Source organism: Branchiostoma lanceolatum, chromosome 16 (assembly GCF_035083965.1).
Source record: "Branchiostoma lanceolatum isolate klBraLanc5 chromosome 16, klBraLanc5.hap2, whole genome shotgun sequence".
Taxonomy (NCBI): domain Eukaryota; kingdom Metazoa; phylum Chordata; class Leptocardii; order Amphioxiformes; family Branchiostomatidae; genus Branchiostoma; species Branchiostoma lanceolatum.
Genome location: NC_089737.1, coordinates 2,979,149 through 3,007,101, shown reverse-complemented (window position 1 = coordinate 3,007,101; position 27,953 = coordinate 2,979,149). Strand labels below are relative to the sequence as shown.

Below are 27,953 nucleotides of genomic sequence, written 5' to 3'. Positions count from 1 at the left end.
TTAATCGAATCTAGTAGCTGTTCCTTCTGCCATTGTGATGAAGAATCTTACATAAATATCTTCTGGGAATGCCCTCTTGTTGTTACTTTTTGGAACAGTGTACAAACTTGGTTTAAACAAGAAATTAGTTTGAAGTTAGAATTAAATTCCTTTATAGTAATGTTTGGGGACCTGTCTGAGAGTGCTCCCCCTTTAAAAAACATAATTACATTATTAGGTAAGATTTTCATTTTTCGTTCACGACGCTTTAAGATTTTAAATTTCCAGTCCTTTAAAACATTAACATCTGTCTTTCAAAAGACAAGGTCTTATTGCATCTCGGAGAGGGAAGCTGGAGAAGCATCGGGGTAAGTGGGGAACTTTATGTTCATAATAATGTTTTTCTTTAAGCTTTACATTGATCTTGTTATTGTAACCATTTAATTGTAGGGCATTAAGTATGGGAGGCTTCATCTCTTTAGTTTTTTTTATTGATTTATGTATTGCCATCCTGGCTCTTTCAGTTTATAATTGTATTATTTATTGTTTATTGTATGAATAAATGATTTTAAAAAACAACAAAAAAAAAAAAAAAAAACCTGGAATGGACAGAGATGTTATTGACTTTGCTTCTAAGCGGCACTACAAAGGTATTTTCCCTTTAATCAGAGAGTCGGTGTCACCAATGTAAACCCTATTTACCGATGTCAAATAAACAGCTCAATGTCGATATCAGCTCTATGACATATAAGAATATATCGAGGACTAGTTCGATAACTGTACAGTGTCATTTTTTGCTTACTATAAGTTAAATATATGAAAAGTTTATTTACAAGGTTTCTTCTACTGTATGTGAACTTTACAATGTGCACATGTGTATCATAATGGCGATTCAAATTAGATTCCACCTACTCATCATCGCTATCATCATCGTCTAGAATGCCCAGAGCGCCTAATAGAAAAAGCATTTCAAGAAGTCTCAATTCAGCACGTAATTCATCAACATCAACGTCATCTGACCCCTCAACAAAGGGTTCTAACTTGACAAGCAGTCCGTAGAGAGCGGTCCCTCCTCTTTCCTTAGTGGACCACTCAAGCTCTTCGTTCTTGAAGAGTGGGTCGATGGTTATGCCCTTCCCTCTGGCGCCCACGGTTTCCGGTCCAATCTTGTAACTGTCAGGCCGGATACACAACTGGAAGGCGACACGAGCTTTGTATTTCTTCCCGTCAGCTTCGAACCTATTCAAAGATATGTGGTATTGCCAAGTTTAATCTTTTATGAAGCTGAGAGAATTCCAGGCTTGGTCCTGGACATTTGAAACATTTGAATCTGCACATTACCAATGTCACTAACAAATACGCATGGCTTTGTTTGTATGGCCTTTATAACAAGAACAGTGAATGTGGAATAAGTATATTTATTCTTACTTTTTGGGACTGGCATAGGCATCCAATCCAGCGTACACGATGCTTGGTGTTACGAACAATTGCGTGGTGTCGAACCCTTCCGGTTTCCTATCAGGGTTGAAATGGCCTTCCCTCTCTCCTAATTTGCGTCCACCCAAAGCTACGTCTCCTATTAAGTGTATGCAAGAAAATATACAGCGTCAAGTAATTTTAAAAACGTTTGTCAACAATTTGATATTGACATATTATCCTACATTGCTAACTAAATGGTAGCATAATTCTATCGTATACGTAGATATCTAGCCTGAGTGTCACCCTGTTTAGTTCCAGGCTCTGCCCTTACGGAACAGTCTGAGATAGCTGCCATTCAAATCGTCTGGAATAAATGTATTCGGCCAGATTGGCAAGAACAAGGCTTCCCTGTGGAGTTCTGACAGATCTGAAAGGTACCAATCAGCGTGCCCGGCCTTAATCTGGCCAAATAGTTAATTATTCCAGACGACTTGAATGGCAGCGATCTCAGACTGTTTGGCGAAGGTAGAGCCTGGAACTGAAACAGGATGACACTCAGGCTGGTAGATATCTACTTTTGTTCGGGAATATTGAAATTTCCTATTGAAAATGGTTATGTACCTGCCATAAGCAGTTGTGAGCTGTTCTGTAGAATTTTCTTCACCACACCGGAGTCTGTCCCGTGGTACGCACGGTGCCAGTTGTCGAACACATTCAGCTCACTGTCCTTGAAGGTTGGGTTTAAGCTGTAAAAGAGGAGATGTAGTAGAATTACATGCTGTCGCGGGTTGTAGCGCTCGAAATAAAACAACATGATGTTATACAAGACATTGCTCTCACCTCAGACCAAATCTGGTCCAACCAACAGGCATCGCGTACTTCTTCTTCGGTTCACCCCGCGTGTAATAGTCGTCGTCCCCCCGAGCCTTGTGACATGTCTCACAGAAACATTTGTCCTGCTCATGAGAGAAGTAGCTTTCTGTAATATAGAAAAGTAAGCACTTAAATGGTGCAGAAAAAAAGACAGTATACTTCTTGTTGTTATCACACACACACGCGCGCACACACACATACACACACACGCGCACACACACATACACACACACACGCACACACACACAAACGCGCGCGCACACACACACAAACACACACACACATACATAGATACCCCCATATATATATATATATATATATATATATATATATATATATATATATATATATATATATGCATCAAACACACACATACAAACACACACGGATATTTGGTTTGTTACAAAAGTTGAGAATTTGGAAAAAAGTACTTGCCGCCTATCCCCAAGGAATTCTTGAATCGCAGACAAGCCAACTGGTAGTCACAGACTGGGCCCTGTAAGTTATAGTAAAGGCACCAATATTAGTGTACCTAAATAGGGATAGTTTACGATGGTGTGGATAATCTTTCAGGTGCTGTTTTTCGTCCATGGATGATGAAAAGATGCCCATAGATGAAACAGAAATCCACAGTGTCCATTATCTATTGTATACCACAGCAGTCGATGGTGCAATTGTATATCATGTGTGACAATGATTTTGAGTTTCTGAACTGGTTGGAATAAATTTAACAAGAAACATTACATTAGATGGAATGAACAAAACAAAACTACAGCCAAACCTATAGTACTTATTGTCAAGCTAAATGCAGACCATCAAAAGCCTCGTAATGATAGAGTCGACGAGGTGACGTCCATGATGATACCACTACTTACAGTTTCAGAAGAGATATAGATAAAAACATGTACAATAAGAAATGTACTTGTAACATATACCTTTGTCGTTACTGATGTACTTGCGGCACTTGTTCCTAGGGCTTGTGCATCACCCTCTCCGACGAGATGCATTTGATCTAAAATGTTACAATTTTGTACATCTTGTTATTTCTCCATTCATATTTTGTTCTGAATCACGGCGCTTGACTGTGAACAGGAATGTGCAATTTCTCACATAAAGCAAAGGTGTTCTTCACCGTTACTGAATTCGTAAACATGTTTTCCTTAAAAGATAAACGAACTCCAGATGAAACAAATGATCCAGTATACGCATGACTACCAAGGACGCAATGGTAACACTAGCAGTAAAAAGGCTTCGTTCGAGCACATTTCATATCAAAACATGGATTGGATATACTATGAAAGGACAATTGGTTTGTTAGGAGGAGGAAAATGTAATTAAAAAAGCGCTACCCAGTCGTTGCCCTTGTCCTATAGGTGGTAACTTGGTGTATGTAGAGACAGTGGGAGCGGCTGTCATGTGACTGGAACTTGGAAGCGGCTCCAGGTGATCTAATTGAAGGCAACAAATACTGTCAACAGATGGCGAATTCCATGAAGGAGGTTCAATAAACAAAATCAAGTGTATACGGTATCGTCAATCATTTAGGAAAAGAAAATGGAGCCCCATTATGCTTTGAATGGGTAACATGAATAATCAAGCTTGTTATTGACAAAATGATTAGTAAAGTGATTGATCAATAGTTATAGGCAGCGCATATTATTCAAAGACAATGTAAGCTTTATAATTATACACGCATGCAATAGAGACGGGATTATGAACTTACAACGCGGTGGTCCGGCAATGCCCTTTAGTTGCCTGATCGGAACTGCAGCTACTGGTGCATCTGGCCTATTGGGTTTCTAAAATATGACACGGACATACAAAGGGCATCATATAACAGATGTCTAGCTATGGCGCTACGTACTATAAGCCGTTGCTTATGGTGTTTGAAGTTAATAAATTGCATTGGCAATAACCCCCTCTTCCCCATAAAACACACGCACACACACACACACACACACACACACACACACACACACACACACACACACACACACACACACACAAATACACGCACGAGCGCACGCTAAGCCTTACAACTGAGTCATATAATTCGCAGTACATACCGAACAACAGTGATGGCAAAACCTCAGCAGGACGCCCGTGATTCCCAGCAAATCAGCCAAAAAGAGGGGCCAAAACGGCTTCATGTACTGGTCGATGCCAGGTACAGGCTCTAGGTGTTGGTCGTAGTAGAAGGTCAGGATCACTGCGGTACAGCACATCCCGTACAGGTGGAGGAGGTCGGGCATCAGATGCAGTGCCGCGGACTTAGCATTTCCCCCTGGGACGTCATAGAAACAGACCGTTCATTGGGAAAATTGAATGTCAAGCAACATGGCTGCAAATAGATTGATCCAAAATCATTGACAGCTCTTTTTGTATCATCCCAAATAAATGAAAATGAAATCAAAACCCACATGGTTCACTGAACGCGTCAATAGGCCGATTGCACAAACCAGCAAGTGAAATGGTGCTACGTATGTGCATCTTTCTGATGAAATTGCTAACATAACCCTTTTTTGTCCTTGATCATGATTGCTGCATTGTAACTGTATCAGGAAACTTGTCAATGACAATGACGGGGCATGGTTATGTAATTTTTGTAGGAAACTGATTTTAGATAACTAGCTAGAAATAACAGAAAACAAGTAGCAGTGAATCTTTAAAACAGATCCTTACCTTTCTTGATACTGCTGAAGAAGTAGGAGTGCGTGATGACCAGAGAGCAGAGCAGCAGCAGCCAAAGAGGGACGAGTGCTTGCGAGAGTGTACAGGGTGCGAGGTACTCCATGTAGGTAATGTATGGGAGGCTCTTGGGCCACACGTAATACGTGATCTCCACCATACTTAGGACCCAGGCAGCAAGGAGAATAAGCATTCCCCAGAAAGACCAAAAGCAAGAACATGAACACTGACAATCACAGTCTCCGTCCTCGTCCTGGCAAATATTTTTCATGAAGAATACTAAAGCAATAAGGGGTATGATGTAGAACAAGATTCCATGGGGAAGAAACAGAGCAAAGAGAGGGACATTTGCAGGGTCGTCATAATGCGAGGCCACGACAAACTTTACTATAAATCCAATCGGAAATCCCGTGGTCACCACACAGAAAGCCACATAGTATTTCAGTGGTTTAATGAATTTTTCATTCCTTTGCCACACCAAGAAAGCTATGAAAAAGCTGAAGTCCAGAACAACAAGGGGCGTGATAGCAACTTTAGCGGAGATGTTCAGGTGAACCGAAGGAATAGGAAAGAAATACATCGCAACGAGCAAAGTTGCGAGGAATCTGAAAATGTCAAAGGCAATTCTCCTCTTCTCCCACCAGATAGGGTCGTCTGAAAATGTGACGAACAGTCAGCTTGTTCCGCAATAGTTCATGAATCAATCTTTCCAAGTCTATTTCTAAAATTAATGATTTTGATATACTTGAGAAACAAGATTGTGTATCATGTCATGGCCATGTCCTGTATTTGTCTGTACGTGTTCTCATGTATCTTTGGCAGCCTTGACCGACGTGACCTGGTCTAAATGTGGATTTTAAATAGTTTGCAAGTATCAACTAAACATAAAAAGCTACCATAAGATGTATAAAGCACAGCTAAACATGCTGGCCTACCAAGATGATGCTGAGCGGAAGCCGCCGTTGACAGGTCCGCAACCTGGTTCTCACTGCAAGAGAAGAAACGCCAAAATTGTTTCAAGTCTCGAAATCGACGTCTTATCAATTAAAGTAACTTTTCTTATTTATGTGATATTCTACATTGTTCCTTTTCTCGGTGACATCTTAAAGGCGACTTAAAACCGCCTCGATTGTTTTTTTGTCTTTTGTCCGCCTACCATTTTGCTTCGACCGCTAATACGCCATTTTCTTCCTTCCGCGCGCGGCATAACATCCCGGCGAACATTGCTTATACTTAATACTTGGTATACGTCTGCGGCTAATGATAATGAGTGGCACAATCTTGGTAAGCCAGCACTTCTTCTCAGTTGTGTTTCCACCTCGTATGGTAGCTTTCTGTGTTTGGTTTGTCGTGCAGCACTTGATATCTGATTAAGACTCAGTTGTCACTTAATATACATGTATTCAATTAAGGGTTAATTGACCTGCCACGACGTGTATATGGTGTCATAACGCCTGGTCATGTGCTATAACCACCGAATAAAACCACGGATTGAGTGGTATATTCAGTTTATCTGTTTAGCATGGTTTTATTGGTATATGTTATAGGAACCTAGGGGGTCTATTATATTTGTCTCAAAGATAAAAACGAAATGAATAGATATGCCCGCCTTTTTGACAGCCATAACATCACTAAACTGCTATGTCAGTAACGTATACTTAGTATTAAGTATAATAAATGATCGCCGGGATGTTATAACTTATACCGCGGTTGGGAGAAAATGGCGTCTTCGCGGGCGAAGCAAAATGGTATGCGGACACAAGACAGAAAAAAATCACGAAGATGCCAGGAACGTGCAGGAACATAAGACCATTTTTAACACTCCCCCTGTTACAGTATTCCTTTTCAATAAGTTGAAATACAACAAGTTGGCCTACCAGCAGAAGCAGCATCCATGTTTGCAAGTGAGGTAAAACAGAACGGAGAACGCCCACACCAAGATGGCGACGCCGCTGAAAACAACTGTAACAACAACGACAAGAATTTGATTCTGCTTTTTGACAATAGAATCGTTACAATTTGTCATAATCCAGTTTTGCCGTGGTCCGTTTTTTTTCCAGCAGAATATCGTTGATAACGTAATATTTTGTAATTTGAAATTTCATGAATAAGGCCAGACATGAATTCCATGACAACTAAATATGTGATATAAAAATCCCTATCAACTTACAGTACATTTGAGTCTTGCATGACAGTGAAATGTAAAGCCCCAAAGTTTCTAGTACATTACTTCCGACTTTTATGCTTAAGGCATTTTCATGTGACAAGACGCCATTTCCTACAAAGTGCTGTTTGTTAAGTAAAGGTCGAAGGGCCTGGACTTTTCTGGATTGTTCGCTAGATTTGGTGTCCTTACAATGCCCTTACCTGCAGTCCAAGTCGTATCCAGACCTGGCAACTGAAAAGTGTCGATTTGGATACTAGTACTATTCGCCGAGCAGCAAAAAGCAGAGATGTTCCTTTCGCCTACGTTCCAGACATAGGGGCAGACTATAGAGATATTTGTGAAGCTCATGACGCTTTTTTTCCAGATCCGACTACGAATTTACTTAGGAACGCTCAATTGTCAATGTGCTGTTGGGAATCATCGGACCGCAGCCGGTAAAAACAAGGCTGTTTTGCTCTCCCGCAAAGTGGTCTTGATTTCACAGAGTAAAGAATGTAAACAATAGAATGTGCTTACCTTGGCCACAGGTCAAGCCATATACACGTATTTGTCTAGGCTCGAGTTCTCGCGCGTACCCGTACCATTTTAACTGCGTGCAGCAGACGGCTGACCAGATCCTGTGTACGTAGCAGCTACAACTACGAAGGCAAGAGATCATCGTATTGTCAACGACAAGGTCAGTATACGACTGGCACATTAATGCTAGGATCACATTTCCCAGCCGGGGCCCGGTCGGGATGTTTGCGAAAACGAAAAATAAAATATGCATATCAAGAAAATACACAATTTCTAGTTATGAGTACATTTCTTACTTTTCGTGTCCTTTGTTGCATTTTATATTATACTTTTCGTTCCCGCAAGCTGCCCGACCGGGCCCCGCTTTGGAAATGTGACTTAAGCATTACCAGTGTCATATGTTGATACCATTTCATGCATATCATGGTCAGGTGTGCTCGGTTGAAAACATGTAGGAACTTTTGATTTTGTTGGTTATGGAGCTTGTAGAAATACAATAAACAACACTGTGTATTCCGAATTGTCTGCGATACCAGCTTGACCGCGGGTAGGATCGCCCGAAGGTCGGAGGGAGATCCGTCCCGTGGGAGGGCTGGGGCAAAGGGTGATGCAGGATACAGTGTTGTATCTAATTTATGTCATGCCCACCCCAAAAACACACATTTCAATGCGTAATGCTCCTTGAGGCTGAGATAATTTCTTGTCCTCGAACAAGATATTGTAACAACATCAATTTCAACGTCCCACTCCGGTATTTGAATCTTCGTCACGGGCCAAGGTCCTCTAAATTATGCCGGCAAAGGGACTTTCACCGCAGAGAGAGTTACGTCGCCGAGGGACGACCGCCTCGGGGGCGAGTGGAAACATGTCAGCGTTTAAGCGTGGGACTACCAGGAATATCGCTTCTAATTTCGCACGAAGAGAACTTCTGACAGCGACTATATTGTAGCGCTTCGATTTCGGAGCAGACGGACACAGCCCAAAGACGGAAAAATGGTATCGACTATTGATATTTTTGAGTAGCAAAATAAACCAGAGAGGTTAAAATCTCCTTGAATAAACTATTGATATTGTTGTTTCTGAGTTTTTAGTTGTCTTTCACGGTTTCACCTAAACTTAAGTATTGTATGTCAAGGTCCTGTGGAGAATAGAAGTTGATTGACTACCATGATTATCATAAATATGACCCTCAAAATTGAAAAAGAAGCCTTCTCAATAGCCTAAAATGCAAGAGCTTCCGCCCGTCGTCCGCCAAAAATCGAGCTGAAAAATCGTTCTGTGAGTGAATGGGCACGACACACGCCTGGTTTGTTACGGGAGTTAAATTTCCAGCTAAAAAAAATAACACACACGTCGGGGGCAGCAACGTAGGCGAGACAAAACTATCTTTTAAATCGATGTGGGCATTGATTCTATTGAAGGCGGTCGGTTAGTTTTGTCGGATGTTTATGTGTCAGTCCGGAACAGACAGATATGGGGAGGGGGCAAGTGAGGTTGCTACTTCAGACGGCCACTAAAACAGATCCACGTGTGTTATCAGGCTGATATGCAACATCATCTATGGTTTCTAAGTTGCGGTATTAGCCAGATTTGAAAACGAATCAATTTGCCATGGTCAGCTAGGTCACTAGTCCAAAGAAACCACCAAACAATCAGCGGCTCTGACACGTGTGTGTTATTTTTTTAGCTGGAAATTTAACTCCCTTAACAAACCAGGCGTGTGTCGTGCCCATTCACTCAATTGTTCCTCGCGTAGGTGTGAATTACCCTTGCGCGAACATGTGAATTGCCCTTGCGTGAACATGTTAATAGCCTCTCTGAAAGACTTTTTAAATCTTCTTTCCTTTGTGGCGCCGAGTGGGCGCAGGCTCCTTCCCGGCCAGCAATAAGAAAAAAAATGTAGTAATATTAAAACTCTAACTTGAAAAAGAAAACGATCACGCACATGATTCAAGCCTAGCCCGGCCATCTAAATATGGTAAATTTATGAAAAGGTCACGCGCACTTTCAAAACAGCCAGTGACAGTGCCGGGCTGGCAGACGGTTGCTATGGACTGGCGGTTGCTAGTATAATGATGGACGGCGGCACTCTCTGTTCGGTATTGAGGGCGTGATCAACATGTTATTTTTCCACAAGCCGTCAGAACTTGCCGTGGGAAAGTTTTTCTGGATGATAAATTAGCGATAATTGTGCGAACTGTTGCAATAATTTTATTGCCGCAATACAACTAGTAACCGGAGGATTTTTTAATCATCTTCGACGCTATTTCTTCACTCAAGGGATTGGATATTGCTCCTTGCATATTGGAAACAAGATGTGGATATCGTGGCCAGGATTGAACGCTACTTGGCGGGACAAGTGTTGTGATGGCGTAGCGTCCATGTCGCTTCAACAATCTTCGTCGATTACAGCGGTGCCTTCTGTACTCTTGGAAAGATATTGAAAATACCTAGGACCACCGCTATACAGAGGGTACATAGCTTCGCAGTCCGTGACATTTAACGTGATATTATATATAAAGGTTTGAACAAATAATTTTTTATTTTAAATAAACTTAACATCAACTGAATTTGCGTATTTCAAATCTTACCGTTCATAAATCTTCTTCCAAAAAACTTACATTGCCGGTGAATCTTTTCGGGGTCCTTTGGCCCTGGGATCGCCTGGGTCCCGAACCATTCATGCGGTATGACTCCGTGCGCCGGGTGCTAAGTACGATGACTTGTAGTGTAGTACGGAACGTATCTATTTTTCGTGTTGATATCAATAATACACAAACGAAACGCTGTTGTTTATTGAAGTTCAACTTTATTTTTATGCATCAACATTCTTATCAAAACTTTTTATGGATGAATCGGTGTTACTGGAACAGTGAAAGCTCCCTGCGTCCGTGTTCTGGCTATTTGAGGTTCTGCTCCGATTTGTCCGGACAGTGATCTCAAATAAATTACGCACCCCCGCTTTGGCGATGGCCCGAAACACTTTTTGGATTTTGAAAAGTTCTAAAAGTGCGTACTTGAATCGAGAAAATACGGTAACCTTGCTCCAGAAATTTGTCAGAAATACAGTTAAGAGTTAATTCTATTCCCGCACTGACAAAGAAAGGAATCTTTTACGTTAATATCAACTTCTGTGTTGGTCAACTGCGGACTGTCAACTTCCAAATAAGGAGATTCCCCGGGAATCTGATTTTTACATTTTGACATTTACGGCTGTTCTAATAGTCCGGGACTTAGGCTCTCTTTACATTATACTTTTGCCGTCAGCGCCACTGGCGTCAGCGCCACTGGCGACAGCGGGAACCCCGTGTAAAGACAATTCCCGTCGACGTAGTCCCGCTGTCAACAAATTTTCTCCCGTCAGCTTCGAAGCCGTCGCCCGTCAGCACAGCGGGAGTCCCCGTCAACTTCAAACTCCGTCTAAAGAGAATACGTCGGGCTCGCGTCAGCGGGAGTCAGGGTTTCGGCGATTAGCATAAAGCACGCGTTGATTAGCATACTGTAAGTCTACTTAGATCCCCGGTATATATATAGAGAGAGAGATTCGCGGGATCCGCGGCGACTTTTGTGCCGTGCATTCATTTCCCCGCGGATATATTTATCGTACTTGTGCCCCCCTCCCCACATTTACGAGTGATGAGCATGGAATATCTACACATAAACAAGGCTTTGCATTGTAGTTTAATACGGGGGGGGGGAGACGCCGTCTACCGTTGTACAATCATACAATTTTGTTTCTTGCTTTTGTTATGCTTACGCCCGGTACTTTCTACAAGATGGCGAAATGCAAGCACCGCAGGTGTCTGTCAGATTTCCGGGCGGTGTGTCTAGAGACGCCGCGACAGCGGCCTCCCGACAGCGGGAAATTTCGCCGCTGACTCGAAAAACGTAATGAAAACTGCGCCTTACCCCGCTCATCGTGCACATGTCACATAGAGGCGTACTCGGCTTCTGTTTACGTTTTGATGCGATGCTGCCGGGTGGGAGGGGCTACGAGAAAAGATCGGAGCGGTAAGGTGGGGTGCTAATTTAGTATTTGGCACCTCCCTTTGAGCTGATAGCTGGATAGCTTCCTGTGAAACAGTGGGGGCGCGTGCTGGACGTGTGCTTCGGCATGTTTACTACGGTACTTTTATATTTTTCGCCGCTACGCTGGGCGAAAAGACAGCATAGCGGGCTACATGTATCTACAGCGTCAGTTTGTCGGCCCACAGCATAATGTTTATGTACAACAATTCAACGGAATCGAAAAAAAAAGTCCATGACCCTCCCCCCCAACCCAGAATTTTTTCCATGACCCTCCCCCCCCCCCCACCTCGAAAAAATTTTCCATGACACTCCCCCCCCCCCCCCCCCCAACGCACCACCCCTCTCCCCGCTAAATAACGTATGGTCCCTTATAAAAGTAGAAGCCCGTGTGATAACCCAAGATATCACCCAGTCCGGAACACCGGTGTCAAAACGTTACCCCAGTTCAGGTATGAGATAGTAGACAATATTGATCATAATACTTGTTTGTTCCAAGCAGTATGATTCGAAGAATTTCCAAAGTCCTGAGCTATGATTATTAAACTCTTTGGCATTGTTTACGTTTGGACCCCATATGGTGATTTTAGTTGCAAAAAAACAGGGTCGTTTGAGAGTTAACGTCGATATGATACCCATCAAAGATACACAATACTCGGCTTCTTTGTTTGTTTTTCATAGTCAGTGACGTCTTGTATGCTATACATGACAAATACATTTGGTAATCAAAAGGGAGAATGAGGCTTTTTAGGGGAGGTCAATGTAACAAAAACAAACCGTGACCTGTGACGTCAGTCTGAGTAACGGAATGAAAGACGATGGGTGCCCCTTTGTCAAATCGACGGAATATCTATTACGTTATTTGCCACAAATGAAATAGATATGTTCAAAAACACCTCTCTGGCTGTCACGGTAAAGCTTACCTGAAACGGGTTTCAAATTCTTTATTTTCTATGATTTTCTGACGATTCCTTTACCTCCTGGTTAGATTGGGATATTTTTCATGTGATGATTCTGTCGGGAAGTTATGTTAAAACGTCCTCAAATAGTGTGTTTTTATGCATCTGAGAGGGAATGCAAATGAGATGCAAATGACATGCATGACGTCACACAATGGCGCCTTCTACAACTTTTAGACCTAATAATACTAGCGGCGGACAGTATACTAGTAGTGTATCAAGAGGGCCAAATGGTGTCGGCTATAACAATGGTCAGTCCACTAGCGGCAGGGATATCTCTCCACAGATTCGGGAGGTGTTAGAATCAGTTTGTCTCCGAAAACAAAGTTGTACTGATCTCAGGGGCCTTCGCTCGGGAGGGCCGGGCAGCTCAAGACGCCCGCCAGGTCACTGCCGGGTCCCGTTATAACCACCGCCGCGGACGGCACGATCACAAGCCCGGCACCAACAAGCTTTTCCAGGCGGAATCTTTCGTCCAAGCGGCAGCTACAGGCCCGGGAAAGTCTGCGGGAGGGATTGCGGAAAAAGCTGTCCCTGTCTACCTGGCCTGTCTACCCTGGCTATCTACCTTTTTTGGGCCCCAAGGGTATGTATGGGGGTTTGGCCTTAATGGAATTTCCTTGAGGAAAAACTGGGTCAATGCAATTCCAGATGTGTGTGAGCTGGATGGAACACAATGTCTATTGGTGATGGGTTGGGGCGGGGGTGAAGCTGTAAGCAATTCCATCAAGACCAGAAAAAAAGTTCCAAGTATTGTATACAATAAAATGTACCTGAAATATCAAACAAAATTAAAGTAGAAGGTAATGCAAGGAAGAAAAGAAAACTGGTAGGATGAGCCAGACAACAATAGGACCTTTGTTTGTCCAACCTCCTTGGTTTGTCACAAAAGCTAAATTCTAAACAGATGTCTGACACTCCTGGGGGTTACTGTAGCTGATACTGACGAAATCTTTAGCAGCTGCTGTTCTGACAAACCATCCTATCAATTTTTTGTTGTTTATGCTGTATCTGATACCCCTTCTATCAATGTCTATCTAGTTTAACAATCCTAGTACATTCTATTGTACACTTAGATGTTTGTTTACAAATAATATGTTTTCTTCCAGTGTTGGTGGAGTTGCTCATAACTGTCCCTATCCTCCAACAGTATGATCAAGCTCACCCACAGCTGGGATTGCTACTGAGCCAGTTTTTCAATCAGATGCCAAGAAAATTCAATCAGATGCAAAACCCCCATGCATGCTCTTGAGGTCCAAAAAGGGTAGATAGCCAGGGTAGACAGGCCAGGTAGACAGGGACAGCTTTTTCCGCAAACCCTCTGCGGGAAGCTTGTTGGGCTGTCCGGCAGCAGGTTTCGGAGGAATGTCGGTCTGACTCGGCCTGACTCGGCCACACACCCGGGCGGTGGGTCCACCGCGCCACTGAACCGCGATAGCACTCAGTCTCCTCCCGAACACGCACCGAGAACAGCCCGGTAAGTCCGATGGCGACGTTTCCGAGGGTTTCTTGCTGTTGCTAAAGACGGCCACGGCGTCTGGGAGGACCGGTCCAAGTAGAGAAGTCAGAGAGAACGTTTTGGGGCAGTTCGTCTGCTTCTGGCAAGACGCCAGGCTTACACAATAACAGAAAAAATGGCCGCGGACGCCGCTCAAGTAGATTTCCTATCACGAAATTTTCTCAATTTCAAGGACAGTTGGCCACGAACTGTCTACCCAATATGAAAGCACATGTTTGTGAACAAACACACATACTTTTGAATGGAATGTACGTTGACTCGCATTTCTTATGCCAACCGTTGTAAATTCTACGTAGTTGACACTGTACACCATGCAAACAACGCGCGTGACCGAAGCTTTGGACCGTACGATCGAGACACAAATTTCTGCGCTTCCACAGCCAAATGTATCTTGACATTAATGCACAGTATGGACACCGTACCTCAAGCTAATGCAAGTTGATGCTATAGTTGGCATATAGTAGAGGAGATGACTGTTTGTACCCGCTATTGTACAGTAATTTGTACGTTAAAGTAGTGAACTTTCTTCCGCTTGGCGGCGGTTTGCGTTATCCAATCGCATCGGAATGGAATAAATTTCAAGGGCCTGTTAAGTATTTATTGGCACTGTGAAGTCGATACAATTTTTTCTAAGAGAAGTAAAATATGTGTTCTTTCGACAGACCGAGTTTTGTCTCTGAATTATGTTTCTTTTATAAGATATGACACCATCAAACATGTTATTCCAACAGGCAGCCATATGAGCTACACGGGAGTCATAGTCGTGACCTCACACCCTGTTCCTAATTAGTCTCATCAAAGAGCACGAAGTACTCATTTTTAGGTCGCCGTTTCAGCAAATTCTTGCCGGAGAACTGATTTAAAGATTTTCAGTAAGCTCTCACTGAAAACTCTCACTCAACGAAGTCATATTTTTGCATCATGGACGTTGCTATACATTGTGATAGTGTTGTTTGAACTAATCATGTACAGAAATGACTAAATGAATCGACTTTCAAAATGCGATTTTCGGTCCATGATATTGCTTGGGTTGCCTTTTACGTTAAGAAAGGAAATCTTAACTGACTTACCTGCATTCACTTCAACACGGCGCGGACTAAGAGGGTGTCCAGACCAGCATCAAAACCCAACAGACCAGGTCCCAAAGACCTCACTTTGCGAAATGACTTCGATGTTTTTTTTTCTCCCCAAAAATTTGCCTGACTGAGTCTCAAGGCCGAAAGTGTCTCTTTGTCGAATGGTAACAACCTATGAAAATGTTGCGTGTACTCGGGTGGTGCTGCAAATGTGGCGGCTGTGTGCATCCTCGAGTTTTCAAAGGAAACCAAGAGACAGACCATTGCCCTTTTATGTAAGTGTAATGTACGTTTTGTGGTGTTCAGACCATTATGCATTATCATGTGTATAGATACTCCAAGAGAGAAAGAAAAAGAGACAGAAATGTGGTTTTGGATTTTTTTGCGATGTAAGCAGAATTTCGAAACGTTTCCAAATTGATGATCATTGACATTGTTGTGGGGAGTAAAATGGTGGGTGTTTCAATCGTGATATCGCCATGACAAGAGACAATTCTTGATGTAGCCAGGTGTCAATTTCATTTATTTGGACGATGCGAGATATGACAAATACATATTTAAGGTTATGATTGTGTGTGTGTTTGTGAGTGTGTTTCTGCATGTGTGTGTATCTGCGTGTGTGTGTAGGGGGGGGGGGATTTAAGTTTCCCTCTCTCTCACTCTGTGTATGTGGGTGTGTGAGAGTTTTATGAGTGTGTGTGTGTGTGTGTGTGTGTGTGTGTGTGTGTGTGTGTGCGTGCGTGTGTGTGCGTGTGCGTGCATGTGTGTGTGTGTCCTTGCAAGTCCCTCTCTCTCTCTATGTGTTTTGATTGCATTGGAAAATACACAGACTGAATAAAAACTCAATCGCTATTTTAGACCAGAGTAAAAGAAATGAATGTAAGCTCTTCCTTCAACCTTCATTAAAAGGAAATACCGATATTTTAAAGCAAAGCAAGTTGAAAAGTATAATCATGAACGACATTATTGCGTTATTCTTGTTGCAAAAGTTCGCGAGTGAAAAAGCCCATGTGACGTGATGTAAGCGGCGCCTATCGAATATATTTCAGACTGCAGAATGCATCTTTCTTGACGTGTACAACGGTCTTCTTTTTCTGAAGAAGACGTTATTGGCGCGGCTGGGTATCGCGTGATGAAGGAATATCTGGTAAAATGTCGTGATTGGAAAGTTTGACTTTATTATATTATATATTACTCCTATGTTACTGCCCTGTATTATCATTTCCTAATGTTTATATTATGGAACTTAGAATTTTGACCTCTCAATATCATTTTTTGTTTTTGTTTAATGATTTCAGTGTTATTGTTTGACAAATTGCCCTGTTTCTGTATCATTATTTTATGTTATGACCTTTATTTATTATCTGTTCTCCCTATGGGCTCTCTTGGAAATCAGCCTTTGTTTGGCTGACGAGACTACCCATATGTTTTAAGATGAATGAATAAATTTGAAAATAGAATGTTTTAGGAGAAACGTGGGTTTGGGGAGAAACTGCCCTTAGCCACGTCTTTCTCGCTTGGGCAAAACAAAGAAAATATGCAAATCTAATAAATGGGCAGTTAGTATTGGTCTATACTTTCTGTACTTAAGTAATTTAACGACTAGTAAGTTAAAGCAATGGCATCTTTCTAACTTAGACTTAAGAATGACTAGTACTAGGACAGGAAAATCTGTGTTTATAGTTTTCAGAACCAATGATAGGTGTGTTTACCTGCGTGTAGATGGTGTCCAGCACCAAGAGCAGGTATGTTTGAATGTGTGGGGAATGTGTTCAGTTCCAAGGACAGGTATGTTTGAATGTGTATGGATGGTGTTCAGCACCAAGGACAGGTATGTTTGAATGCGTATGGATTGTGTTCAGCACCGAGGACATGTGTGCTTGTCTGTGTATGGATGAAGTTAAGCACCAGCGACAGATGTGTTAGCCTGATGATCAAGGTTGGCAGACACTGATGTAGATAACGTTCTTTACTTCCTTCACCAAGTTATGTATTTAGTACCCATTGTCAGGATATTGTTGAATATATGTATGGGTTCACAAAACTCTCATTGTCATTGTGTGATTCTTTTACTCTTGCAGCACAACATTAAAGGCAACCGTTGAAAGTCATATTTTAAAAATCAATCTTTTAGTGATTTCAATCCATAGTAATTTTAAATAACACTATCCCATTGCATATCGACCATCATGGAACAAAAATGCGATGTCTTTGTGTGGTGGGAACTCATTGAAAATCTGAGCACCTGGAGGCAAGCCATCATTTTAAATCTTCCGAACATAAGCGATTCTGACCGATAAGTATAATAAGAATCTAAGAATTTAAGAATAATAAAAGAGGAACAAATAGTTCTTGTGTCTGGTCATTCGTCGTCTAGAATAGAGACTTTTAACCTGACCTTGGATGACTGAGTCATCAGAAAGGTCAGACGTGATACAATAGCCAAGACTATGCTGTTGTCCAGTGGCCAGATCTATAAACCATCCGAGCCTTTCAGGTCCGCTGCCTGCTTTGGTAGGTCATCCAGGTTCAGCGTCGATGGATCCAGGGTCGTGATGCCGACTTGAAATGTGCCGCTGACCACGTCAGACTCTGTTGCAGATTATATTCAACTAGAGTTCCACGACCTCATACCTTCGCCGACTGATGTTAGCCTTTTCGAGTGAATGCTTATCACTCAGTATGTAAATAAGGTCCTGGATTGCATGAATTTCAAGTGATCCTTTTCTCTACACAAAACACAGCATTAAAGTAAAATCTTAGAAAAGAGGGTCATTGTAGCATTTCCTCATATATTATGTAAATGAGGCCATCATGATTTATGTCTGATAACGTCCACATTTGATTATCTCCCAAACTCCACAAGAATGAAATCCCATCATTTACCACTCTGGAATTATAGTATTTTGTCATAAATTATGCAAATTAGGTATTCGTTAGCATAATTGATATCTATCAATATTCCTCTCTTTCTCAGTTACATGTCACGTGTTTGACTACAATGGAATGCAAGGGTTTTATATACTTTTTCACATCACAGATCAGATTGCATGATTCTTATACGATCATGTAAATCATCACTCAAACTATGTACATCCCTACAAATCATGACGATTCGTCATCACCTTCTTGAGTTATTCTCTTTCAAAGTTTAAAACAAACCCATACCTATACCTACACGAGTTCTCCCAAGAGTTATAGAAATAATCACTGTAAGAATATTTTTGCTTAATTGGTATCATAACTTTAATCTTTACTACAGAAAATAAGGCAATTTGTTGGCAATGTATTTGCTTCAATTATGCCCTTATTTTCCCCTATTTATGTTAATGAGGCCTTGTCATGCATGATTTTTGTCTGATATTGTTCACATTTACTTAGCTTCCTAATGATGCAAGAATGAAATTACCATCATTTACTATTGTGGTATTTTCAATTAGTATTTTCTCATTAATTATGCAAAATAGGTAGCTATTAGCATTATTGGTATCTATCGATACCTCTCTCTTTTTCAGCTACATATGTCACATGTTTGAGAGTCCTATTTTGAAAGGCAGCAGATTTATAAACTTTCCTTGCTAATTATGCAAATTAGCTCCTGATTTGAAAAATGAATATTCAATTATGTAAATCATTAATCGAGCTATCTACATACCATAAATCAAGACGATCCGTTGACCATAAGTCTAGTTATTCATGTCCAAAGGTCAAAACAAATAAATTAAAAACACCCGCTGCAACTCCAAACAAGCCGCTAGAGGGCCCAAACGTGCATAACTTACTTCATGTAGTATGTACTATCTACCACCCAAAAATAATGACCGTAGCACTTGCAGAAAATTCGACCTCACACTTTGAAGCTACACTGCAGTACCCAAAGTACCCGCTAGAGGCCCATCATCGAACTTGACCTTCCCCTTTAATAAATCTACCTGTTCACCAAATATCATGCACAACCATCAACAGCTTCTCGAGTTATCCTGTCAACAAACAAATACGCATACATAAACAGCCCACTGCAGTACCGCAGGAAAATGCCAGGTGACCCATTTTTGAACTCGAGCTTCGATTTTACAATCTCTACGTACCCACCAAAAATCAAGCAGATCTATCATCAATACGTCGAGTTATGTTGTCTACATACAAACACACTAACAAAAAAAGTCTACTGGAGCACTTTAGGAAAACGCCAGGTTAACCATTTTGACCTTCGTTAATTTTGACCAACTTGACCTTCGTTCCCACAACTGCCACTTACCTACCAACAATTAGCAAGATCCGTCACAAAGTTCTCTCGACTTATGATCTCGACATACATACGGACCCACTTTACAGCTGGCGTAACCGATAACATAACCTTACCGCGAATGCATACATTCCCGGCGAAGGTAACTATACACAGGGTGCGAGATAGTTATACTTTAACTCTTTGTATGATGTTGCAGTGGGTGGTTTGCCGTCATTAGGTAGCCACACCTGGCAGCCTCAAACCTTCTTAACCTACTTTTCTAAAGCATTTGATAGAGTCCACCATCACACCGTCATTACCAAACTGTTAACCATGGGACTCCGACCAGAACTCATACCGTGGGTGGCCAGTTTTATATCCAACAGGAAACAGCGCGTGCGCTATCGTGGAGCTCTCTCGGAGTGGGAACACCTGACATGCGGAGTTGCGCAGGGAACTCTACCAGGCCCCATATTATTCCTGGTACTGATTGACGACGCTGCTTCTGATGCCTCTAGCCCGGTATGGAAATACGTGGATGATATGAACATGCTCCAATCAAGACTGCTCAAACAACCTTCAACCCTACAGTCTGATCTGGATTAGTTATGCCAATGAACGTTTAACAACCACATGCTACTAAACGACTCTAAATGCCTGGCTATGCGCATCACTTTCTGTCGGAACCATCCCCCTCTGCCACCACTGCGAGTCAACAACGCACCGCTAGCTGTCGCCCCCAGCCTTAAGATCCTTGGACTCCACATCCAGAACAACCTTCATTGGGACGTCCAAGTCAAGCAGATGGTGGTAAAGGCCGCAAAGAAACTCTACCTCCTAAAAAGACTCAAAAGGTTCATGTTATCGCGTAATGACCTGATCACGATCTACACATGCTACATCAGACCGATCCTAGAATACGCTGCACCTGCCTGGACATCTGGCCTCACCCAACTGCAAACGGAGAAACTCGAACAGATCCAAAAACTTGCCTGCCGGATTATTCTGGGCAACGACTACACTGGTTACTCCCTCGCCCTGCAACAGCTAGGACTCACAACACTGGCACAAAGAAGAGAGGACTTGTGTCTCAGCTTTGCAAGATCTCTGATGGAGTCCAGCTTCAGGGATTGGCTTCCGAGCACAAGAGGGGACATATCCGGCCGGAACACCAGAAACAAACAGAAACTCAACACACCACTCTGCCGCACCAACAGACTAAAAAACTCTCCGATTCCGTACCTCGTATCCCTGCTGAATAAGTGACTGATCTCCTTAACAATCCCATGTTCTCCCTACTCCATTGTACCAAACAACACAATCCTGTCACGTTCGAATGTTTCAATGTTTACAACATCAGCTGTCCTTACGTCGTGTACTGTGTTGTAAATCCAAAGTCTTTTTAAATGGCACCATTGCTAAACTTTGTATATTTGTATATTTATAATCACATAATTTTTATCCGAGCAAATGTGAAAATACTAGCCAATTCAGACTTGCTTGTCTGCGATGTGGTATTGTCAATAAAGTTTCAAAGTTTAATAAGGTTAAGAAGGTCCCCATCTCATAGAAGTCGACAGATTTCATGCAGGATTCTAGGGACTTGGGGTCAACTAGGAAACACCTTAAGGTTGTGTGGCTGGCAACGGACAACATGGCTTCCCTTTTGAACTGGCGGATGTAGCATCTCCAATAGCTGTTGAAATATGAATTCAAAGCTTAATATCAATACGCGTTAGGTGCAAAAACTCCCATGAGACAATAAAATAAGGTGACGTTTAAGTAGGTGGAACAGGTGAAAATTTCAAACTCAATATTTTTCCTTCAAATTTTGTAGGTGGATAGAGCATGTCACAAGGATTATACAACATCTTAAGTTTTGGATCTAGCATCTTTCCTTCCAGGATTATGAATTTTTGGTATATTATTTTTTCAATATTTTTGTAGAAAAAAAAAACATGTAACAAAATCTTATGATTTAAACAACTTTAGTAGCTCATGGTACGCTTAAATTTTTTTCTGTGGTTCATTATGTACACAACATTCCATTTATCACCCAAACTTCCCAGTAATGTGAACATCTTGGTCCCCACCAGCCTTGAAAGTTTCATATTGATTGTGTCTGTGATATATCATGTGTGTTATACTATGTACAGTATTCCACTTCACTCTCAATTGCTATTTTTGCTTTTATTACACAATCATCTTACTCTTGCAATATTTTAACCGATGTTCAACACCTACGGATAAAATCTGTATTTTACCTTCATAATGATTTCTAAGTATATGTGCAGATTGCAGATGGATAAAAGGAAATAAGATATGATTTCACATTCTCATTCTTGTCTTTATTGTGATCAAATATCCTGGCATTCCTTGTAATTGTACCACTGCTGCAATTTAAATAAACAAATAGTGAATAGATTTGCTGTCTGATCAACTGATTCTACAAGTCCTGCTGAGAAGGATCCACCAATTGTGCATACCCGATGAGCAAAGTAATGTTTCATGTTCTTAGTGACTCCATTATACTGGTGGCATACTTTTCCATCTGATTCCAGCATCGCCTCTCCTACCTGGAGTTTTCCCAAGGCTCCGCATCCTTGAGTTTAGTTTCCAACACATGATGGCTGTGCAAGTTTCATTTCTGACATGTTTTTGTCAGCAAAGGTGCTAAAGTAAGTGACCAGACCAAGGAGTCCAGATTTTTAGAGTTGATTCAATGTCTTTATATAAATGGTTTATTCAGGAATTGACATAAGAAATAAAAACAGCATTTCAGCCGATTCTACCTTCTTCAAAGCGAACCGGCTGAAATACGCAGTCTTGAAATTAAAAGTTCAAAACAGCAAATCTAACAATCGGAAAATATATACAAAAGACAAAATGTACAACCGATAATAGCATATGTAACAGATTACATATTACAAATAGGTGTTCAGTAGTTGGGTTCAGTATGGAATATATAGCACTACGTTTGTATCTGTCTGATCTTGTAATAGGCATGGTAAGCTGTAACCTCCCCTTTAAGCCCTTATTGTGGACTGTTTCACGGCTTGGAGGTAGCCAGGGTCGAAATGTTTTTGAATTCAATAGGGTCTGCCAAAGTACATATGTTAAGTCTGGAGAGTACATCAGTATAGGAAATTATCATTCTTAAAATTCTTACCATATGTTTCCCTGTCATGAGCAGCAGCAAGAAAGAATTGGTTCTGTTTGCAGTTGTTCAACATAGCTGTCCTCACTACCATCCTCACCTTCTTCTTCTTACTAATCAAGTGGTGTGGGGATGATCCGTTTTGCTGCGCAGGCAATACGCCCCCCCTCCTCCCGTTCACCTCGCTCAGATCCTCACCTGTCTGTATAACCGTGTAAATATGTATTTTATGGCACATCTATCAAGTGCAATCCTCATAAACAATTTTCCTTGTCAATGACTTGTAATTGTTTTGTAATGCAAGGTGAATATGTATAATGCTAGCTATGAATACTTCAGATCTTGAAACATTCGATAGTTATTACACTGTGAACATGCATATTCTATGTATCATTAACTGTTCTAAAGATGTTTCAACCAGAAACTTAAAACGCTGTCAAAGTAAAAACCTCCTTACCACCCTACCGCAAATTTGAGTTTATAGATTAGATTAGAGTTAAAGAACATTCATGATTTCACAATGTGATGGTACGTGAGTGATAAGAAGTGATAAATGATAAGTAGGAAATAGCAATTTTTACCACATGGTTATTAATATAGCTGCTGAAGCAGCCATATTAATAACCTGCAGCTTTCAGAAGACAGAAAGTTTTATTGCATCACGAATGGGAAAGCTGGAGAAGCATCTGGGTAAGTTGGGATTTGGGAACCTATGTTTATCATAATTTGCTTTACTTTAATCTTGTTATTGTGATATGGATATTGTTTCTACAATCGTCACTTGTAAAGCTTTATAAGAGGCTTCTTCTCTTTAGTTGTTCTCGGTTATCTTATGTATGGCCGTCTTGATAAGATAATGATAAGATGTATTTTATTGGCTTTTCGCAGTTTACATACACTGAATTAAAAGACCAATGTACAGTACGTTCACAATTTCAAACTGCTGTCGGCGTACATATAATCATATTCATATATAAAATCGGTACATAAAACACTTTCAAGACAATATTGTTTCTCCAACAAAATTAGCAACATTCGCAAATCATTCGCAAATATAGTGCAGAAAAAATATAACGTTACTAGTAACTGGTTACTGTACTAAACACTCCCAAGGCAAACACACCAAGATTCAGCAACCATACTGGTTAAGCAGTTTCGTGAGATACGGTATCGGTGAGTTACTGAATCTCAGTGTATTTGCCCTAGGAATGTTCAGTCTTGGCTTTTCAGTTAAGTTTGTGTATGGTTTATTGTTTGTTGAATAAAAAAGAAAGAATTGTGTTGGCGACCACTATTAACAATTTGTGTTCATATCGCAACACGCCACTCTGGACATATTTCCATCACTCGTCGTTCTGTCTATTCTAATGATGATTGTCTATGAAAAAAAACTAAGATAAACCATCGGACAACCCTTGAGAAGAACAGTCACTGCAGGAGAGGTATAGACTACGGCTCCTTGGTAAAAAGCACCACCATTTTATTTTTTTCTAATATAAGTCATCAGAGAAACACATGTGCAATCTGTATCAGGCTTTTAAAACTACATGTAGCAAGGATTAACTACATATAGTGCTTATATTCCAGTATACCACAATACAATACGGAATGGCTCTGTGCATTGCAGGTGGTAACGAATAAACCATCTCATATCTATACAGCGGTAATGGATTGGTTCATTGTGAGGTCTGCAAGCTGGCTGTGTTAGCAGCTCACTACAATATTATATGGTGATGTTGTAGAACGGTGCTAATAATTCTGATTCAATCGATTTTAAGGGAATTTTGGGCTCAGAGAATGTTTGGTAAATTGAATATGGGTATCTGAAAAAATCATCTCACCCTGTTCTCTACGTTGATTAAGGTAACACATCCAGGTAGCAAGATACGCCAAAAATAGTTACTATAGCAACTAAGTATTATATCAAAACTCTGAATAGATAATGTAACCAACACTAGCTAATTGAACTACTAGCACACAACCTTGTCTTTAATCAGTGTTCTTTTGAAGACTACGTCAAAACATCCTAAATTGTCTTAACCTCATTAACATATCTTTTCAGAGTTTTGGTATAAAACTTGGTTTTCCAGTCCTATCCTTAGTCACTGACAAAAGACAGCGGATGCTGTCTGAATCGTCTGACTAATTCAAAATTTTAGCCAATTTCTTGAGTAACTATTTTTGGCGTATCTCACCCTGTTCTCTTTTAGCTTTTAGTAACCCTAAACCTTAAGTGTCATTTATGACTTTTAAGATCTGTGGTGACCTGTGATAAATTTTCAAACGCTTCTCTTACAAAAGCTATTGTACCAAGCTACTTTTACAACCACCACATACATACCCGGATTGGATGTCGTAAAAATGTCTCAAAATACATTGGTCGTTGACGACGACAACAAATGATGCAATGGTGCAATATAGAAAATATACAGCTTTATGCAAGTAGAAGTATTCAGTGAATCCCCTAATCCCTCCATAGGAACAAGGAAACGTTGTTAACGCTGATTGGCGATACTTTTGGCTTCTCTATCAAACTTGTATCACGTAATATATCCTGATATATCTTATATCCCATTTTTTGTAAAAGGCTCATTACAACATACGACTTCCGTGTCTTATATGATCTGTTATATACAGTTGGTAATCATTATTTCATTACTGATACGAAGACATAAAATATGGCCCTGGAATATAAAAATCTTCAAAGTCTGTTTATGTATGGATAGTTGCGTAAGCTGTACATAACTGTATGCTACATTATGCTTGCCTCGGTACTCTTTGAAATATCAATTTCTAATCTGAGATTACTAGTACTTTGTTCTCTTTGTTCTCTGCGTATGGCAACTCTTAACTACATCGGTATTTATAGGCACATTCTGTGCTGCACTGTTGGAATTGACAGTTTAGAGTTGATTTAACAGATGAACAGAGATATAAAGAAAGCTATATTCAATAATTATCTGTATCATTCCTCAACAAAGTGTTTCAGTTGGTACCTTAACTAAGGTAAACCGCTCGCTGAATTTCACTCTTAACCGTTTGATGACAAACAAATGGATTGATAACACATGGCTAGTTTGCCGAGTTGCTTTTTCAAATATTACAAATCACGATGATATTATTATTTACCCAACAAGGACTGATGACAATCCTACTTGAACACAATGAGGTATTCCGGATACGCGTCATTGTCATGAAACACAACAAAAATACTTGGATTTTTCACATTGTCCACAACAGAGTCATATCGAACTGCTGCGTTTGAGGGGGTTTTGGGTGGTGGCTCCAAAATACCAGACTTTCCTGTGGTGTATTCTCCCACAATTGCCCTGACTCGGTAGATGTGCTTGTTGCCTTGTGCGTCTGGTGGCGAGTAGGTGTCTTGCGCTGAGTAGCTGGCGTGTTTGGCAAAGTAAACCCCATTTCCATAGACTGTTGCTGCAACACAGACATACAAGATTATGGATAATAGATAAGGGACAGGGTAGATAGAAATGGTACACCGAATATCCCGACAAGTTAGTTCACAGATTTATTTTTTTAATTTAAGTAATAGATGTTGTAAATGATGTAAAGCTTGGCAAGAAATTGATTGCATATGAAGTACATGAAATAAGAACATTAATATTTCTGAATCAAAGTTGGACCAAAATTTCTAACACAAAAATGTTCGACTTATCCACATTTCGACTGCCCGACTCTAGTCGTTGTAATTATAAAAGTATTTCACCGCTTCTCACGGTGACATAATTCTTTGAAGCGGTAGTTGACTGTAGTTGAATAGCGGAATATTTAGGAGGTTGTTCCTGTTTCTATGTTTCAAATTATAGTTCATCATTGCTTCATCATGGTTTCTACTAATGAAGTACCATTTTTCCCGCCATAGTTTCTGTTGAATCCTCCTTGATTGATGTTCTTCACCACTTCTGCTGCTGTGCCGTGGTACAGGGACTTTTCGATTTTGCTGTTAGTGAGTAAAAGTGTGTCATCTAAGATTGGCTGACAAGTAGTGTTTTCGCACACCGGCTTAGAAATCTACCTTTTAGCAATTATTGATATGGAAAAATCAACTTTACCCTGAATAAAACGATTGCTCCACGAAACATCAACATTTTACTGTGACAATATGATTCCTTCGCCTGCTATTCAAACGCATCTGTTAGCAGATTTTTAGTGAGAAAATACCTCCAAACATAAACAATAGAAAAGGAAAAGTCTGGCCTGCCTACCTCCGTGGACAGGTTTTTCGTCTCTCCTTTAATTCCGATAAGTAAGCCTTGTACTTTGACTCATTTTGTACCCTAGATATGGATACAATCTGGGGCTGGTAGCCGACACTGGAGAGGAAGTGTCTCTGGACGTCTTTGTATTCCTGTGAGGTATCATGGAGTGGGTGCATGTATGCGCCTTCAACGTTCGGTGGTGGCGTGGACCAGTGGTCAGGGACCCTGATAATGTCTTTCTTAAGTTCCTCTGCAACAGCAACAAGAAAATATTTTACAACTTGACTGGGTCAACGTTGCAACCTGTAACAATCTCAACACTTTCCCCTTGTTAATCGGTTTATCCCTCACGTTATAATAATCATAATGATTATAGTTGCTCCGCGTACTCACCAATGTCGTACGCTGCTTTCTTCTCCCGCAGAAAGCTCTCAATTTCCCTCAGCACCTCTGCCACGTCCTCCTTCAGTCCTACCATTTCAATGTGATGACCTGTAGGAAAACAAAGTCGAAAGCTGTCTACATTGTTGCACAACAAAGGCACAGTAAAGTGCACAATTACAGTTTGAACTGTGAGTAGCTGTAGTTTCAATGGTGCTTGGTGAGGGCCTCAACATGTTTCGACCAATTTTACCTTTAATCGTCACAAAAACAAGATAGTCTGCCCCCATTTGGATGACGCTGTCCCTCTCATTTTGTTGCAAATGTCGTATGGTGGCATGAAGGCGGTCGTCATCGACACGCTCCCTTGTCATGTAGCTGTCGATGGTTTTAGAAACTTCTTGCATGGCGCTGTCAGTGTCCCGTTTGTCGCAAGCATAGACTGTAATGTCGACGACCTGTTCCACGTCTGTCTTTGGTACTATTTCGGCTTTGGGAAAACGATAATTACATTAGTATGGTGTTCCACATGGCATGATTAAAGGATATATAACAGCTTCATTCACCTAATTGTCATGAAAGGTGACCGTTGCTCTCTTTATTCATTTAGGGTGTGGAAATCACCGTTAACAAGTGTGATAACGCCATTAGACCATTAAGTTTTGTATCTGACTTCTAAGACCCTTAATGTGAAGCTCGCTATATCAATATTTCATCCTTCATATTCACCATCCAATGCAGC

General features: G+C 41.0%; 3 protein-coding genes across 3 annotated transcripts in view; all 3 read right to left on the bottom strand.

The window, feature by feature from the left end:
- Positions 1-579: 579 nt before the first annotated feature.
- Positions 580-2,391, bottom strand: LOC136422027 (neuralized-like protein 4). Its single transcript, XM_066409643.1, has 4 exons — positions 2,239-2,391; positions 2,020-2,144; positions 1,408-1,555; positions 580-1,218 (listed from the first exon to the last, which is right to left on the bottom strand). Exons 1-4 carry the CDS (start codon positions 2,268-2,270, stop codon positions 888-890), a joined length of 636 nt encoding a protein of 211 aa, XP_066265740.1. The 5' UTR covers positions 2,271-2,391; the 3' UTR covers positions 580-887.
- Positions 2,392-4,289: 1,898 nt separating this feature from the next.
- On the bottom strand, positions 4,290-7,739 carry LOC136421906 (uncharacterized). The gene is made up of 5 exons (XM_066409482.1): positions 7,643-7,739; positions 6,837-6,921; positions 5,895-5,947; positions 4,954-5,613; positions 4,290-4,555 (listed from the first exon to the last, which is right to left on the bottom strand). The coding sequence occupies exons 4-5, from the start codon at positions 5,537-5,539 to the stop codon at positions 4,305-4,307; spliced, it is 837 nt and encodes a 278-aa protein (XP_066265579.1). The 5' UTR covers positions 5,540-5,613; positions 5,895-5,947; positions 6,837-6,921; positions 7,643-7,739; the 3' UTR covers positions 4,290-4,304.
- Positions 7,740-25,544: 17,805 nt separating this feature from the next.
- Positions 25,545-27,953, bottom strand: part of LOC136421654 (protein mono-ADP-ribosyltransferase PARP14-like) — a 41,514-nt gene continuing 39,105 nt past the window's right edge. Inside the window, exons 25-29 of the mRNA XM_066409121.1 lie at positions 27,465-27,701; positions 27,224-27,322; positions 26,837-27,080; positions 26,477-26,571; positions 25,545-26,045 (exon numbers count right to left, since the gene is read on the bottom strand). Coding sequence (XP_066265218.1) covers positions 25,759-26,045; positions 26,477-26,571; positions 26,837-27,080; positions 27,224-27,322; positions 27,465-27,701 — 962 coding nt within the window. The 3' untranslated portion in view covers positions 25,545-25,758. The remainder of the gene's footprint in view (positions 26,046-26,476; positions 26,572-26,836; positions 27,081-27,223; positions 27,323-27,464; positions 27,702-27,953) is intronic.